The following is a 14,313-nucleotide window of genomic DNA, read 5'->3' as shown; positions in this document are numbered from 1 at the left end:
TCTATGAAACGTCATCAGACATGGTTGCCTTTTCCGGAATGTCAGAAAAGTCAAAATAAATTACACTTTAATTGAATTTTGATCGACAGTGAACTCAGAATAAAAATACTTTAATTGATTCAATATTCATTAAATCAATAAAAGCTGTACTTTTAAATTCGCACTTAGACATAAATCCTCATTTAGTTCCTAAGTTGACATGTGCCATGTATTTGACAATTTGACAATCTTTTCTATAAAAAACGGGTTAATGGGTATTTAAATTTTAATACATTTATTAATATTTATGTTGTTAGTAAGATGAAAAGTACTTGTTTCAAATATAATCATTAAACAAGCAAACCCCTTGGGTAAAATTACAATCATTCAGTCTATTTATTGTTTTTGTCCATCTCTTTTATCTCTGATTGTCAATTTCGAATTAACTTTTGACAACCACTCTGATATAAAAAAAAAAAGAAGATGTGGTATAATTGCCAATGAGATAACTGTCCACAAGAGACCAAAATGACAAGATGTGGTATAATTGCCAATGAGATAACTGTCCACAAGAGACCAAAATGACACAAACATTAACAACTATAGGTCAACGTACGGCCTTCAACAACGAGCAAAGCCCATACTGCATAGTCAGCTATAATAGGCCCCTAAATGACAATGTAAAACAATTCAAAAGAGAAAACTAACGGCCTCATTTATATTAAAAAAAAAAAAACGATAAACAAATATGTAACACATAAACAAACGACAACCACTGAATTACAGGCTCCTGACTTGGGACAGGCACATACATAAATAATGTGGCGGGATTAAACATGTTAGCGGGACCTAAACCCTCCCCGTAACCTGGGACAGTGGTATAACAGTACAACATAAGAACAAATTCAATTGTCGATGCATTAAAATTATCTATCAATCGTTGTTTTAAATACTTTCTGAAAATATTCAATGTGCATCTTGTTACTATAACGATTCAAGCATCCAGTTTGTAAGTAAAATGAAATCCGAGCATTTTAAGCGGTACCCATCACTTTGATTAAAATAGATTTGGCTGGTTTGTTTTTCTTCAAATTTTGACAAAATATTGAATTATGACCTTTGATACTTCAAATGGAGATTTTTGAACGTGGCGTATTCTAGAAACATATTCCTCTTTCTGTCAAAAAAAGCGGTTAAGATATGATTTCTACTACACTTTTGTACGTCTAGACAATCTTTGCATTATCTAACATGTAAATTTCTCGAAAATGATATCTGATTCCAATGGATTTTTATATTGAAATGAATTTGAATTTAACAAATACAGAAATGCACCATTAAAGTTGATTCTCGAATTTCACATACAAATGTGATTTTCTTTGCACACGGAGGAAAGTCATGATTTCGAACAAAATTATCTATATGTAGTGTTACGTCAATATTACAAAAGTTGTTCATACAAAATTAGAAGGTTATGAAGAACAACATTAATAAAATCAAAATCAGGAATAATCACAAAACTTGATTGTACGATTTCGTTGATTGGGTCTGTAGCCATATTATAAGCAGTAAACAGAATATGACATCACAGTTGTAATATATCATAATACAGGTATTTCCTTTTATGCTTTGACAAACAATCTTACTAAACAACAGAGATAACAAAGGAATTCATCAAAGTTACCAGGCCTTTAACATGTTTAATGTAAGACACATGTTTCGACTAAATAAGGTTCATCAGTGACGATCGAACCAAAACAGTATAAAGCCAAATGAAATTCGATGAAGAACAGCATTTCTAAACCAAAAAAAAAGATTTAAAAGAAAAGTGAAATAAGGCTATGACAATGTGTATCCTGGGATAGAAAATCCTTAGAGTTTATTATAATTCAACGTCACTTTTAAAGGGGAAATGAGCATTAAGACAATTGGAAGAATAAAAGTAGTACAGAATTGTACTTCATAATAGTATTTATTTGCTATTTAAAAACTTATTATTTACAATTAACAAACACTTTAATTACGTCAGTCTTTTATAGTATGTATAACTGGTAGAATGGGGGTGTCTGGTTCATACTGGATCACTCGACTTCACGTTTACTTTTTAGTCAATTCAGTACCGTTCATTGGCCATTCAGATAATTCAGTATATTTACGGATAGAAATCGACCTTATGCAAGTGCTTGTATACTGGTATATCTATGATTGATTTTGAAACATTTTGTGGTTGATATTGGAACAATCAAATACAGACAAGAGTTAAATGTTGTAAGGGTCTTGTAACAGTTCAATTTTCAAACAGTATCAGGTTTCCCATTCGGAAGTTTTCAATCCGGAATAGGAAATCAGATGTATTGACTGAATTGCATACATCTGATTTGCATACGGTCTATTTTTATCAGACGCAGCTCTGCTGGTAGAGATCTATTTCCCCGAGGGTATCACCAGCCCAGTAGTCAGCACTTTTTGTGCTGACATGAATTATCGTTGATATGGTTATATTTATAAATTAACTGTTAACAAAATTTTAAATTTTTGAAATACTAAGGCTGTTCTACCTCAGGCATAGATTACCTTAGCTGAATTTGGCAAAACTTTTAAGAATTTTGGTCCTTAATGCTCTTCAACTACGTACTTTATTTGGTCTTTCAAACATTTTTTTGATTCGAGCGTCACTGATGAGTCTTTTGTAGACGAAACGCGTGTCTGGCGTATATACATAATTTAGTCCTGATATCTATGATGAGTTTATCTACTACTACAGATCTTCATTTCGCATATCTTCACCGGAATTTAGCACATGACTCTTAAATAATTGGTGCAATCATAAAAAAGGTTAAGCCAATCAAACAAATAGCAGAACATACATGTCTTTTAATAAGCAACACAAAAACGAACGCTGAAAAACACCAAAACGTTTCATACGTTTGAAGCGTGTTTTATTTTTATTTACTTTCATTTTGAATGCTCGAAACCGAATATTTAGAAGCGAAGGATGTATAAGAATCCTAACTATTGAAAAGTTATATGATTAAAAAAAAGGACATAAAAAATTAATGCAAAAATATCATAAAAAGCTATCATCTAAGTATCATAGTAGTTTAAGTTAAATATAAGAGTAATGGTATACATAGTATTCCGATAACGTTTGTAACAGAAGACCTATCAACCTTCAAGTCCCTGATTTCTTTAATAAAAACGTATCCTTAAGATATCTATTAATTTCTATTAAGATCTATTTTAAAAGTAATTAAGAAGAAGCTTGTTTATATCGATTTTAACATTTTTAATGAAAAATAGTTTGCACTTTAGGATATTTTTGCTTCTCGCTGTAGTATATTGTAGAATAAGACAGTTGTTCATCATATAAACTTGTAATATAATCTGCTTGGCATAAAAAGAACAAGTTCACATTAAATCAACATGACAACTCAGTTTTCACCTCGATTTAAAAAATTATTATATAATGTTCATCTAAATCCGTACCTGTTCTTTCATTTCTAGTAGCTTGATGCATAAACATTTAATTAACACAAATCTCAACAGTAACACATGTTAAAAGCTAGAAGAAAGTAAACCATTAAGTCAAAAGGACCTACTCAGAAAAATAGATATTCTGAGAGCATTTCGCAACATTTTTTTTTTGTAATCAAATCATTCTTACTACCGAAAATTTTGAATAGAATATATCTGTAGTACGTGACTCTTACACATCGTTGGCTTATAAATTTTCGACTATGAGCTTTCTTAATGAAGGTAGATTACATGTATGAAAAAAAACCTTTGGGTGTATGAAATTGTTTTCAAATTGTTTTCATTTTTACTAGACAATCATGGTAGTGAGTAGCTCCTCAATATGTATTCTCTATTTTATTTGGTACTAATCGGTATTAATTTCCAAGTGGAGTGATGGTTGCATGCAAACCCTGAGTGCAGGATGTGGGGTGCTTTATTCCAGACCGGGTCAAAGCTAAGACTTATAAATAATTAATAATTTTCCTCCTTAGAGTTTCATATTCATTTATGGAATGACTGTAATATTTTTTTCTGTCTATGAAGAAATAACAAAAAAATGTGGTGACGGGTTATTACGAGTGTGCACCACATTTTTATCTTATTTCAAACAAACTGACAAAATATTACAGTCATTTCTTATAATATAATTCTTAATTACATTTAAAACCAGAGTAACTCTTGAAAAAACGTCGATGACGTCACGGTCACATGACAAAATTGTGTCTATGGAGTGATTAACAAAACGACGTCAGCCAATCAAAAGACGCGTTACATCCAACGTGAAATTATATCGCAATAGTGTTATATTTTTTTTAATATACTGTTGACTTTGAACACAAATCCAACGATGCATGATTCCTTAATTTGTGTGTTCACAGATTGTCTGTCATGTCTGTCATTTTTTTTTTGCAAATTGTTTTATAGGCGGTTAATTTTAAATTCTTACATTTGTCATTTGGGTTCTTTCATAGATGACTATGAAGTATGGGTTTTACTCATTCTTGAAGGTCGTAAGATGACATATAGTTGTTAACTTCTATGTTAATTGTCATAAGTGTCCAATTGTCTCATTGGCAACCATAACATCTCTTCTGTTTTTCATAATAGCCAGTAGCAGCGAAAACAACTTAGTTTACATATACTGAATGAAGAAATAGTAGTTTATCGTTGTTAAAAAGTAATAAATCGATAGAAAGAAAACAAATCGGGGTTACAAACTAAAACCGAGTGAAACACATAAACTATTATTAATAGGAAAACAAAGGAACATTAGGGACACCGAAGTGCAACAAAAGCAGATGCCAACATACATAGAAACGAACTATTTGATCGCAACAGCCATATTACTAAATAAACATGTTTTAACTATTTAAAGAATCATATGGTTTGTCTTGATATATGTTATTTCTTTTTATTTGGTGATTCTACATAATATCACGTGTAGTTGTAGTTTTCGTAATGTGTCCCAAAGTTGCGAGTTTACATGTCCTTAAATGCTTGAACGATATTCTATTGAGTTCAATTGCCTTCGGGATCGATTATAAATAATATAACCTTTTTAACTCTAATTATCATCAGAATAACCAGGAGAATAATTTTGTCCCAATGATCTTTTTGTATCGAACTTTAAATGGTAACCGTTGTTTTCTATGTGATTACTTTTATTATATAGGTCATGAGAAACACAATAGTAATCTTAAATGCGGTGCTGTGCATCATCTAGGTCAAGGTAAATCCAATGATATTTTTAAACGCGGTGTAGTGTATTGCTAGGGTAAGGTAAATCGAACGCTATTTCTAAACTTTGAAGAGTGTATTTTTTAACAGATAGGTTAATGGCGACTGAAATTCAGTTGTAAATGCGGTAGAAAGTACAAAAGAGGAACGAAAGATACCAGACGGACAGTAAAACTCATAAGTTGAAAGTACACGCCATGGCTAAAATACAAAAGACAAACAAACAAACAATAGTATACAACATAGAAAACTAAAGAATAAACAACACGAACAAGTGGCGACAGGGTTATTTCTACTCAACTCTGATCAATGTCACGTTATACGTAAAATTTCTACAATACGATACATTAAAAAAGCAGTAAGTTTAGAAGTAATCTTTAATTTATTGATACATTTGACGTATGGTAACAAGACAACAAAACAAAAAAAAAAAAAACAAAAAAAAGCCAAATCACTTTGCGCATTTAAAAAACTGTCAACATTATTTCTAAGTTACTTACTCTTTATCAACGTCATCTACATAGCTTGAAAGTATTGGGTCTGTTCGTTTACCAAAACCATGTCCCATTCGATCATGTACTCCGGCTAGAAATCCTCGTTTATGCCGACTAAGTGCAGGCGAACTGTCAACAATCACAATAGATACACTAATTAAGGCAAGCAGTCCACACAATCTCATGTCGAATTTTCTTTGTATGTATATCTGAAATAAAAAAAAGGAAGTTAAATTTTGAATATTCGACTCCGGGTGCGGGATTTTCTCGCTGTGTTAACGACACATTTGGTGTCAGGCATACGGTTGTTTTCTGCTCTCTGGTAATGTTGTAATCTATTTGACGCATGCCCTATGTTTATTCCCAGTTTTATCATCTACATTATTGAAAATCGTAAATTTAGTCTGATACCTCGACATACAAGCGCTAAACTCGAAATTTAATGTTAAATAATAAAAGCAACGACATTCCCCCTTCCATTTTCAAACAAAAATAAATAAATAAAACACTTATTTTGATCTGCAAATGAAAAAAAAAATAATACAGCAACACCAAATGTTTCTCCTTACTCTGCATGGAATATATCTAATTGCCAATCATCAGTTAATCCTATCAAAGTAAACAAACATCCGTATTTTTCTCCATAAGTGTCATGAAAACAAGTTTCTGAATGAACTCAATATTAATCATACCCAACTATAACATTTCAACTCATTCTGGAAAATATACGATATTAATTCCCCCTAAGCCAGTACGTATCAGAAGATCAAAGTCAATATATAAGATTAAATAAAATATTAACTTTTTTATATGGATACATAACATATTTGATATACATAAATACATATCTATTTTTAAAGTTAACTATAAACTATTCTATTATGTTTTTATAAATGTACGATGAAGATTTTTAGTCACAAACTTGTTTTCAGTTTTAAATTGTTTTTTTTGGGGGGGGGTTTATTTTGTCGTTGGTCAGTATTTTTGTGGTACATAACTTTCAAAATTCGCATTTATTTATTCCTTTACTTTGAAAGCTATTTAACGACACTTAGATACAGAAAGTTCTGTGTATATTCAATTTGTAATTCCGGTATTGGTCTTTTGGTCTTTGAAACAGCAACTGAATAGAATAAAATTATTAAAAATACCTTGAAGCTTGAAAAATCACAATTAAATATATTTAAGTCTACGAAGCTTAAATAAAGGCAACAATAGTATACCGCTGTTTTAAACTCATAAATCTATGAACAAAAAACAAAATCGGGGTAACAAACTAAAACTGAGGGAACCGCATTAAATATTAGAGGAGAACAACGACACAACATTAAAATGTAACACACACAGCAACGGACTAAGCATTAGACAACATCCGATTAGAACAACCAATATAACATCAAAACCAAATACATGAATTTGGGATAGAAAAGTACCGTGACACGTCTTATAGTAATGTGAATGCACACTCAAAAATAGGAGAAAACAAACGACACAACGGAAACACAACGTAAAAATGTTACACACACAGAAACGAACTATGATATAACAATGGCCATTTTCCTGACTTGGTACAGGACAGTTTTAAAGAAAAAAATGGTGGGTTGAACCTGGTTTTGTGGCATGCCAAACCTCGCACTTTGATGGCATTGTTAAATATAACATTTAAATGACAACATAATAATACAGGACTACAATACAAATAAATAGCAGAACGTATTAGGCATAGAAACACATGAATAATAGATAACAAAAGGCATCAGGTTTAAAATTCATTACGTCAAAAACGCGCCTCGTACAAACAAGACTTACCAGTGACGCCCAGGTATAAAAGTTCGAAAGTCAAAAAAAGGGGGACAAAGTTGTACAGCTCTGAGGATCAAAAGTTGAAAAAGGTTGTGCCAAATACGGCTAGGGTTTTTTGCTTGTGATAAGAACATTCTTATTATATAGAACAATTTATGCTGTTGCAAACAGTAAATTTTATCAAATGAATATAAAAGATTTACATGATCAAACTGACATTAACTAATTACAGAAAACAAAACCCTAATACATAATGCATTGAAGACCAACACAGAAAATAGACACACCCGACTCAGTGACAAACCAGGCCTGAACGCAAAAAGTCATAACCATGACGTCACATACGAAGTGTTGAAAATCACATAAGTTCACATCGGCAGATTCCGTAACAACGACAGGGGCAGCGGATTCGCCCGATGTTTGCCGATTGCACATAAATTATAACTGAATATTTACCAAACATTTACTTTTATACCATCAGGGTAAATTATTAATATTGTGGCAAATTTTTCATTACATTATGTCAATAAGTATTATAACTGGTCGTACAGAACAAAACCATAAAAAATTTGCAAATTAAAAGCAAACAATTCTCACCGTGTGACTCAGTCATAGTTTTCACTCCCAAGTTATTTAACATTAATTTTAATTGGTGGGAAAACATAACGATTATCCATATTATCTATAATTATATTATTATTATCTCATACCGTATCTTTCAAGGTGAAGTGTGGGTGTAAAAACACTTGTTTTCTCTAATGTAGGTGTTAAGAGTAGAGGTGCTCTATTAGCCAAAAGTATGGCATAATTACATGTACTTTAACCTGAATAATTCAATCACTCTCCGTCATTGACTCTCCCTTTTGCAATGTTAATGTAGTCATCGTAGTGCAGTTGAATGTAATGATTGAATTATTTGGGTGTCATGTACTTTTGATTGTGGTTACTTTTCTTACTTGGGAGAAAAATATTTCTGCAGAGTTTTTTCATGTTGTTTATTCTATATTATTTAACATTTTCAATTTTAAGTTAAGGGGGTAGACCTTGGTTCAGGAAGATAACTCTTTAAATCATTTAAGCGTTTGTAAAAGTCAAGTTCATCAATGTATTTTAAGCATTTACCTGAAACAGATTGAAAATAATCTATGTAACCTAGAAGCTTAGAATATATTCTTAAAAAACGGTTGACACAAACGTACTGATGATTTTAAGAGTTACTTCCCTTAACCTAGGTATACCTCCTTAAGGGTTAAATAACCAGGACATATATATGTGATTGACAATTATTTGAAATAAAGACGTTATTTTTTTAACGGTAAACACAGTGACTTTTTTAATGATTTGAGTTATCTGTAGTTACGTTTTCACAATTATTGTTTAGAGTCCTATTTAAAGAATGAACAATTATTTAAAGAGTAGCTATACAGATTTTGTTTTTAATATATAATCACATGTTTTGTGTATCTCATTTTTCAATTTAAATCTTGCAACAGTATCGAAAGTAAGTAATATCGTTTTTTGTCCTTTTGATTTTAAGAAAACCTTTTCTCTCCATCAGGTTAAAACAGCTTATCCTTGCTTTGAACTGTTACACTACGGTCACTGTTTAGGGTTATAAATATTGAGAGCTCACAAACGAATTTAGGTACACAACATTCTGTATGTGCTTGTCCGAAGTCAGTATCCTGTAAATCAGTGATTGTCGCTGGTTACTGTATGCCGCTTTTACGTTTAGCTTGGTTATTTGTTATTGGTTTAAGGTGTCAATTTAGACAGAAAGCCTACTCGTACAAAAAATAGTGCATTTGATGTCATTGTTTACTTTTAAAAACTAACCAACAAATTTGCAGAAATGAAGCTTTTGGTGAAAGAGAGATATATTTAGACCATTTTGAGCCAAAATTCACTTGTCTATGAGTTTGCATTAAAAACTCAGAATTAATGGGCTACATAGTACACTAATTTAAGATTTAAGAGTTATTTTGGTAGTACCTGTGTTTTCAAGATCAGAAATTTCTTGTAAGACTTTAAACAATGGTTGAAAATTGGCATGTTGAAAGATGATACATGTACAATTCAGGATATACCTGGTTTCCTTGAAGTTAAACTTAAGGTAAAATATTTAGAAAGCTGTGAAAATTGCAAAATTTGGTTGAACAGAGAGGGATTTTTAATTGGTGGTCCGACACCTTAAGGTCATACGGATTCCTATAGTTGGTTGAATCCACAACTTCCGGATTCTGTTTGATAGTTGACCCATTGGCAATCATAAAACTGTTGACCCTTATTAAATATTGAAATTATAAATATAACCATGCATTTCAAACAGTAAAGATTTGTTGTAAGTTTTTATTTACAAATATGCATTTCAGAGCGTCTTCGTCTGTGTTTTCTTCACGATTAAAGCTACTTTCTCTATTTTATATTTCTCTCATATATTGTGTAGTATTATTATTTGTACTATTGTATAATATTCGTTACTCTACAAACTCGTACTTACCCTGATGTAAGTTTGACATTTACCTTAGTCCGAGAAGTTTAATTAAAATCAAAATTATAGATCTGTTATTTATTTCAGTTGCTTATCTTAGCACTTTATTATAGAATATGGGGCTATAATGATAAATATCTGTAAGAGAAATTCAGCGAATTTATTTTCATAATTCATATAAAAAAAGAGATAGAATAAAACATAAACATAAAAAATACATAAAAAACATGTGTTTGATAAGAAATAAAAACAAAAATATTAATAAGTCATATAAATCTTGAACTAAAGGTTACATGAAATAGATCACATTGACATTTAAAAAATATGAAATTGCTGAACAAAATAAAAAAAATTATCTAATACAATAACGGGGAGAATGATTATAAAACAGATGAAACAAAATAACACAGAGAGGGCATAGACAAAACAAGATACCCCCATACATATCCTATAAACAAACTAAAGACGGAGCAACGAGAATCCCACAAAAAGTGGTGCTCCTGAATGAGAACGATAGGCATATGTTAGTGTTCGTATGTACCTGGTATAGGGAAGTTTATAAACTGCCATCTCACACAAATTAAACGAGACAGATAAACAGATTGTGTGTAATTTTTTCCTATAATTCAACATGTTCAAATAACGTGTTAATTTTAACAATATGCTGTCAATGGGGAAATCAATATACATAGAGATTTGTGAGGACATGCGAGCGTCATGTGAATAGCAGAACATTTTACAAATTGAGGGGTAAATGACTAATTCGATGAAATTCCCTCCACTTAGCAAAATATGCCTTCAATGAATGATTTAATTGGAAAAAATTGCTTTCAATGGTGTAAAACAAGTTAGTGTTATCTAACTATTACTTATTGTTTGAAATGAACTTGCTAAACGATGGTGACTGCATAGTGGTGTACTACTGAAAAATGCACTTTAACAATTATGTTCAACGTTTTTAAATGTCTTCTTAATTTTTTTTATTCATCCCCGTTAAAAAAAAATCTAAAATAGTTTAAATCATGCTTTCCTTTTAACTGATACGGACTAGCTTTAAAATTTCGATCAGATTTATCTATCGAAAAATCAACATTTTCACCTTTCAGTGAAATATGCAATTTTGTGATTAAAATTTAAATTTTTAATTACGGTTATTTGATCCGCTATTTTTTATTTAATAGATATTCGATATCAATTAAATAAATTATACAATGTAAACGTGAAGTTTGATCACAATTCTTTCATTTAAGGGGGAAATGCAATGCCACGAATCAAATGTATGTGTCCGTGTAGGATGACATGACGTCGTGCGCGAAATAACTATCTGTTGCACGTGCAAAATTACGTTGGCCTCATACAAATACGGGTTCATAATTATTTCTAATACAATAGCCTGTTCTCATTTTAAAAAAATAGTACGCATTTAACTTGTCACTGGACGTTGAATAAGTCCATCATCATCATCTTTCATTTTCAGTCTGCGTGTAAGACGTGCTCAAGAGAATTTCATCTAAAGTATAAATGTACAGAGGCAATAACATTAAGAAACATTCGCATTGTTTGACGAACTTGGATACTGACAGCCTCGTTTTCAATTTTATCATTATGTCCCAGATTATAACATGAGTGTCATTAAACGAAATACTTTAACTACTGAAATTTAGGGATACAAAGAAACTAAAACACATTACTCTGATTCTTTATTGCACTTTCTTTAATGAATGTGAGTTTGAAGAGCAAACAAATGGGTCTAAATGGGGCTTATAGAATAGAAAATAATGGACAAAACTAGCAGAATAGAACACCTTTCTCCCTGAAAAAATAGAAAGAAAATCAGGGCAAACAAAACACAGAATAGAGAATAAAGAAGTATTAAAGTATACAATAGAGTAAACAATCATCGGACCACGAAAGATCTCCTAACCATACCCTCTTTAAGAGCACAAAAAGCAAACCAACAAATGATAAATTAAGGGATAACAAAAATCCGATAAAACACGAACAATACAAAATAGCCTTTAGGTTTACCCAATGTACGAACTAAATGAGTTGTTTTTATTACATTTTAACGTGCCTAAAGATTCCCCGGAGTGTACCGGAGATTTACTTGTACTACAATCATGGCGGTGTTAATTCTACCACAATGGAATGAAGGTAAAGGAAGAAAGAAAGGATTTAACTTTTCTAGTGAAATCTTTGTGTTTATTATAATCATGGCGGTGTTCTATCACAAATGTAACGACAACGGAGTAAAGTTAAAGTAAGGGAGAAACTATTTAGCGATTCCAGTGTAAATATAAAAAAGAAGAGGTGGTATGATTGCCAATGAGACAACTATCCACAAAAGACCAAAATGAAACAGACATTAACAACTATAGGTCACCGTACGGCCTTCAACAATGAACAAAGCCCATACCGCATAGTCAGCTATAAAAGACCCCGATAAGACAATGTAAAACAATTCAAACAAGAAAACTAACGGCCTCATTTATGTAAAAAAAAATGAACGAAAAAGCATTGATAATCTAAAATGAAAAAAAGTTATGGTTTTGTATTTGCCTGTGTTAAACAGATTGATTGTATTGTTGCTTAACGTCCAGTGGCAAATATTTCCTGCACGATCAAGACGACCCCTTGTAAACACTACATAATTTCTATATTACTTTCAAACATCTTAAAACGTCATTTCAATTGTGGGTTAAACATAGAAGATAAATTCCTCCTACTGACTGGATTTTTTTTATATATTTTAGGATTTTTAAGTCAATTAGGTTTAAAAAGTTCAACACAAAATTACGTACAATTTTTAAAGTACCTACACTTTATTCAATGGGTTTCTCCTATATACTAATTAATTCAACATCAAGTTATTTATTTATACTGCATGTCATCAACACAATGATCAACGGCCTCAATCAGAGACACATGAAAAGAAAAATTTGAATCACGCTAATAGTGCCGTCACATTCAGATGAATAAAATGCAGATTTAACAAAATGTAAAAAAATTAAAGAAAGTTAACGTTAAATTAGTGGTTTAATGACAATATGTATTACATTTTTCTGATAAAACTCACATTAAATTTATAAAGTAAGAACTAAATACTTTGGTATACCAAGTATTCATTTCATTGTGTTATAATTATTTACTACAATTTGAGGAAACACACGAACTTCATGATACATAAACTTCATCTTTCAATTAAATTCTGCATACAGGTTATTACAGAAAATTTAGTCTTGGATGCATGAATTTATTTTATAAGTTGTTAGTGGCTTTAAACTAGCTGTCAGATATTTTGAAAACAAAATCATATACTTTTGAAGTGGGCCGATTTTGACCCTTTTTTGTCACTACTCATTTGCCAGGCAGGCGAGCGTGTCCGTGTTTATATAGCACGGAATTAAACAGAGGACGTCTTCTTGAAATTGAGTTATCAAGTAACTATTACAGAAACAAAATAAAAAAAAAGAAGTTTGAAACCAATTCGTTGTATTTTCCCTTTATCGAACATTTCATTCACAAACGTTAAAAAAAAGAAAATAGGCACACCAATCAAAAAAGAAATAGGGGACTCTTATTTTGAATATCCTTTAGATGTAAGAAGACGTGGCATGAGCGCCAATCAGACAACTCCCCGTCTCAGTCATTATTTATCAAAGTATGGTCTTTAACACAGATCCTTCAATTGGCTCACATCGTACAGCAAGCTATAAAGGGCCCAAAAAATGACTTTTGTCAAACCATTCAAACGGGAAAACCAACCGTCTAATATATATAAAAATCGAGAATCACTTCTGAACCACAACAACAAACGACAAGTACTGAACATCATTTTCCTGACTTAGGACAGGTGCAACCAAATACACGTTTGCTATCGTCGTTTGCTCATCTTTCAATAAAAAAAAAATGTAGCTCGATCCTTTACATTATACTAATTTGAATTCCTCTTGATCACAAAAATCATGCATGTTATTCATATAAATTTTTCAATAGACTTGTCTACAGTATCAAATTTTCTATGAATCAATTCAAATGTTCCAACAACAAGGTCAAACAAAAAAGTACCAAGAGAGCTCAATAATTCAAAATGAATAATAAAAGAGAATTTCTATTCGCCGTGAAAGCTTGTGACTGTTAGCACTAGTAACATAACACCAAGTACTAATATGCTTTTAAAGTGCATACAAATATCAGAGCATAAGTTTGACGGAAGGCAAACGTCTAAAGTTACAAAATTCACAAGAGAATTGTTCTATATTTATTGATAAAGCGTCTAACTATTTACAACAT

General features: G+C 31.3%; 1 protein-coding gene across 2 annotated transcripts in view; it reads right to left on the bottom strand.

Annotated features, from left to right (window-relative positions):
• Window positions 1-14,313, bottom strand: part of LOC143058273 (uncharacterized) — a 48,803-nt gene that overhangs the window by 15,858 nt on the left and 18,632 nt on the right. For both annotated transcript variants that reach the window (XM_076231747.1, XM_076231748.1), the window contains exon 2: window positions 5,733-5,935. In XM_076231747.1, the coding sequence (XP_076087862.1) occupies window positions 5,733-5,911 (179 nt within the window). In that variant the 5' untranslated portion in view covers window positions 5,912-5,935. The remainder of the gene's footprint in view (window positions 1-5,732; window positions 5,936-14,313) is intronic.

Source organism: Mytilus galloprovincialis, chromosome 14, assembly GCF_965363235.1.
Source record: "Mytilus galloprovincialis chromosome 14, xbMytGall1.hap1.1, whole genome shotgun sequence".
In the NCBI taxonomy this organism is placed as follows: domain Eukaryota; kingdom Metazoa; phylum Mollusca; class Bivalvia; order Mytilida; family Mytilidae; genus Mytilus; species Mytilus galloprovincialis.
This window is presented reverse-complemented; position numbering and strand designations above follow the sequence as displayed.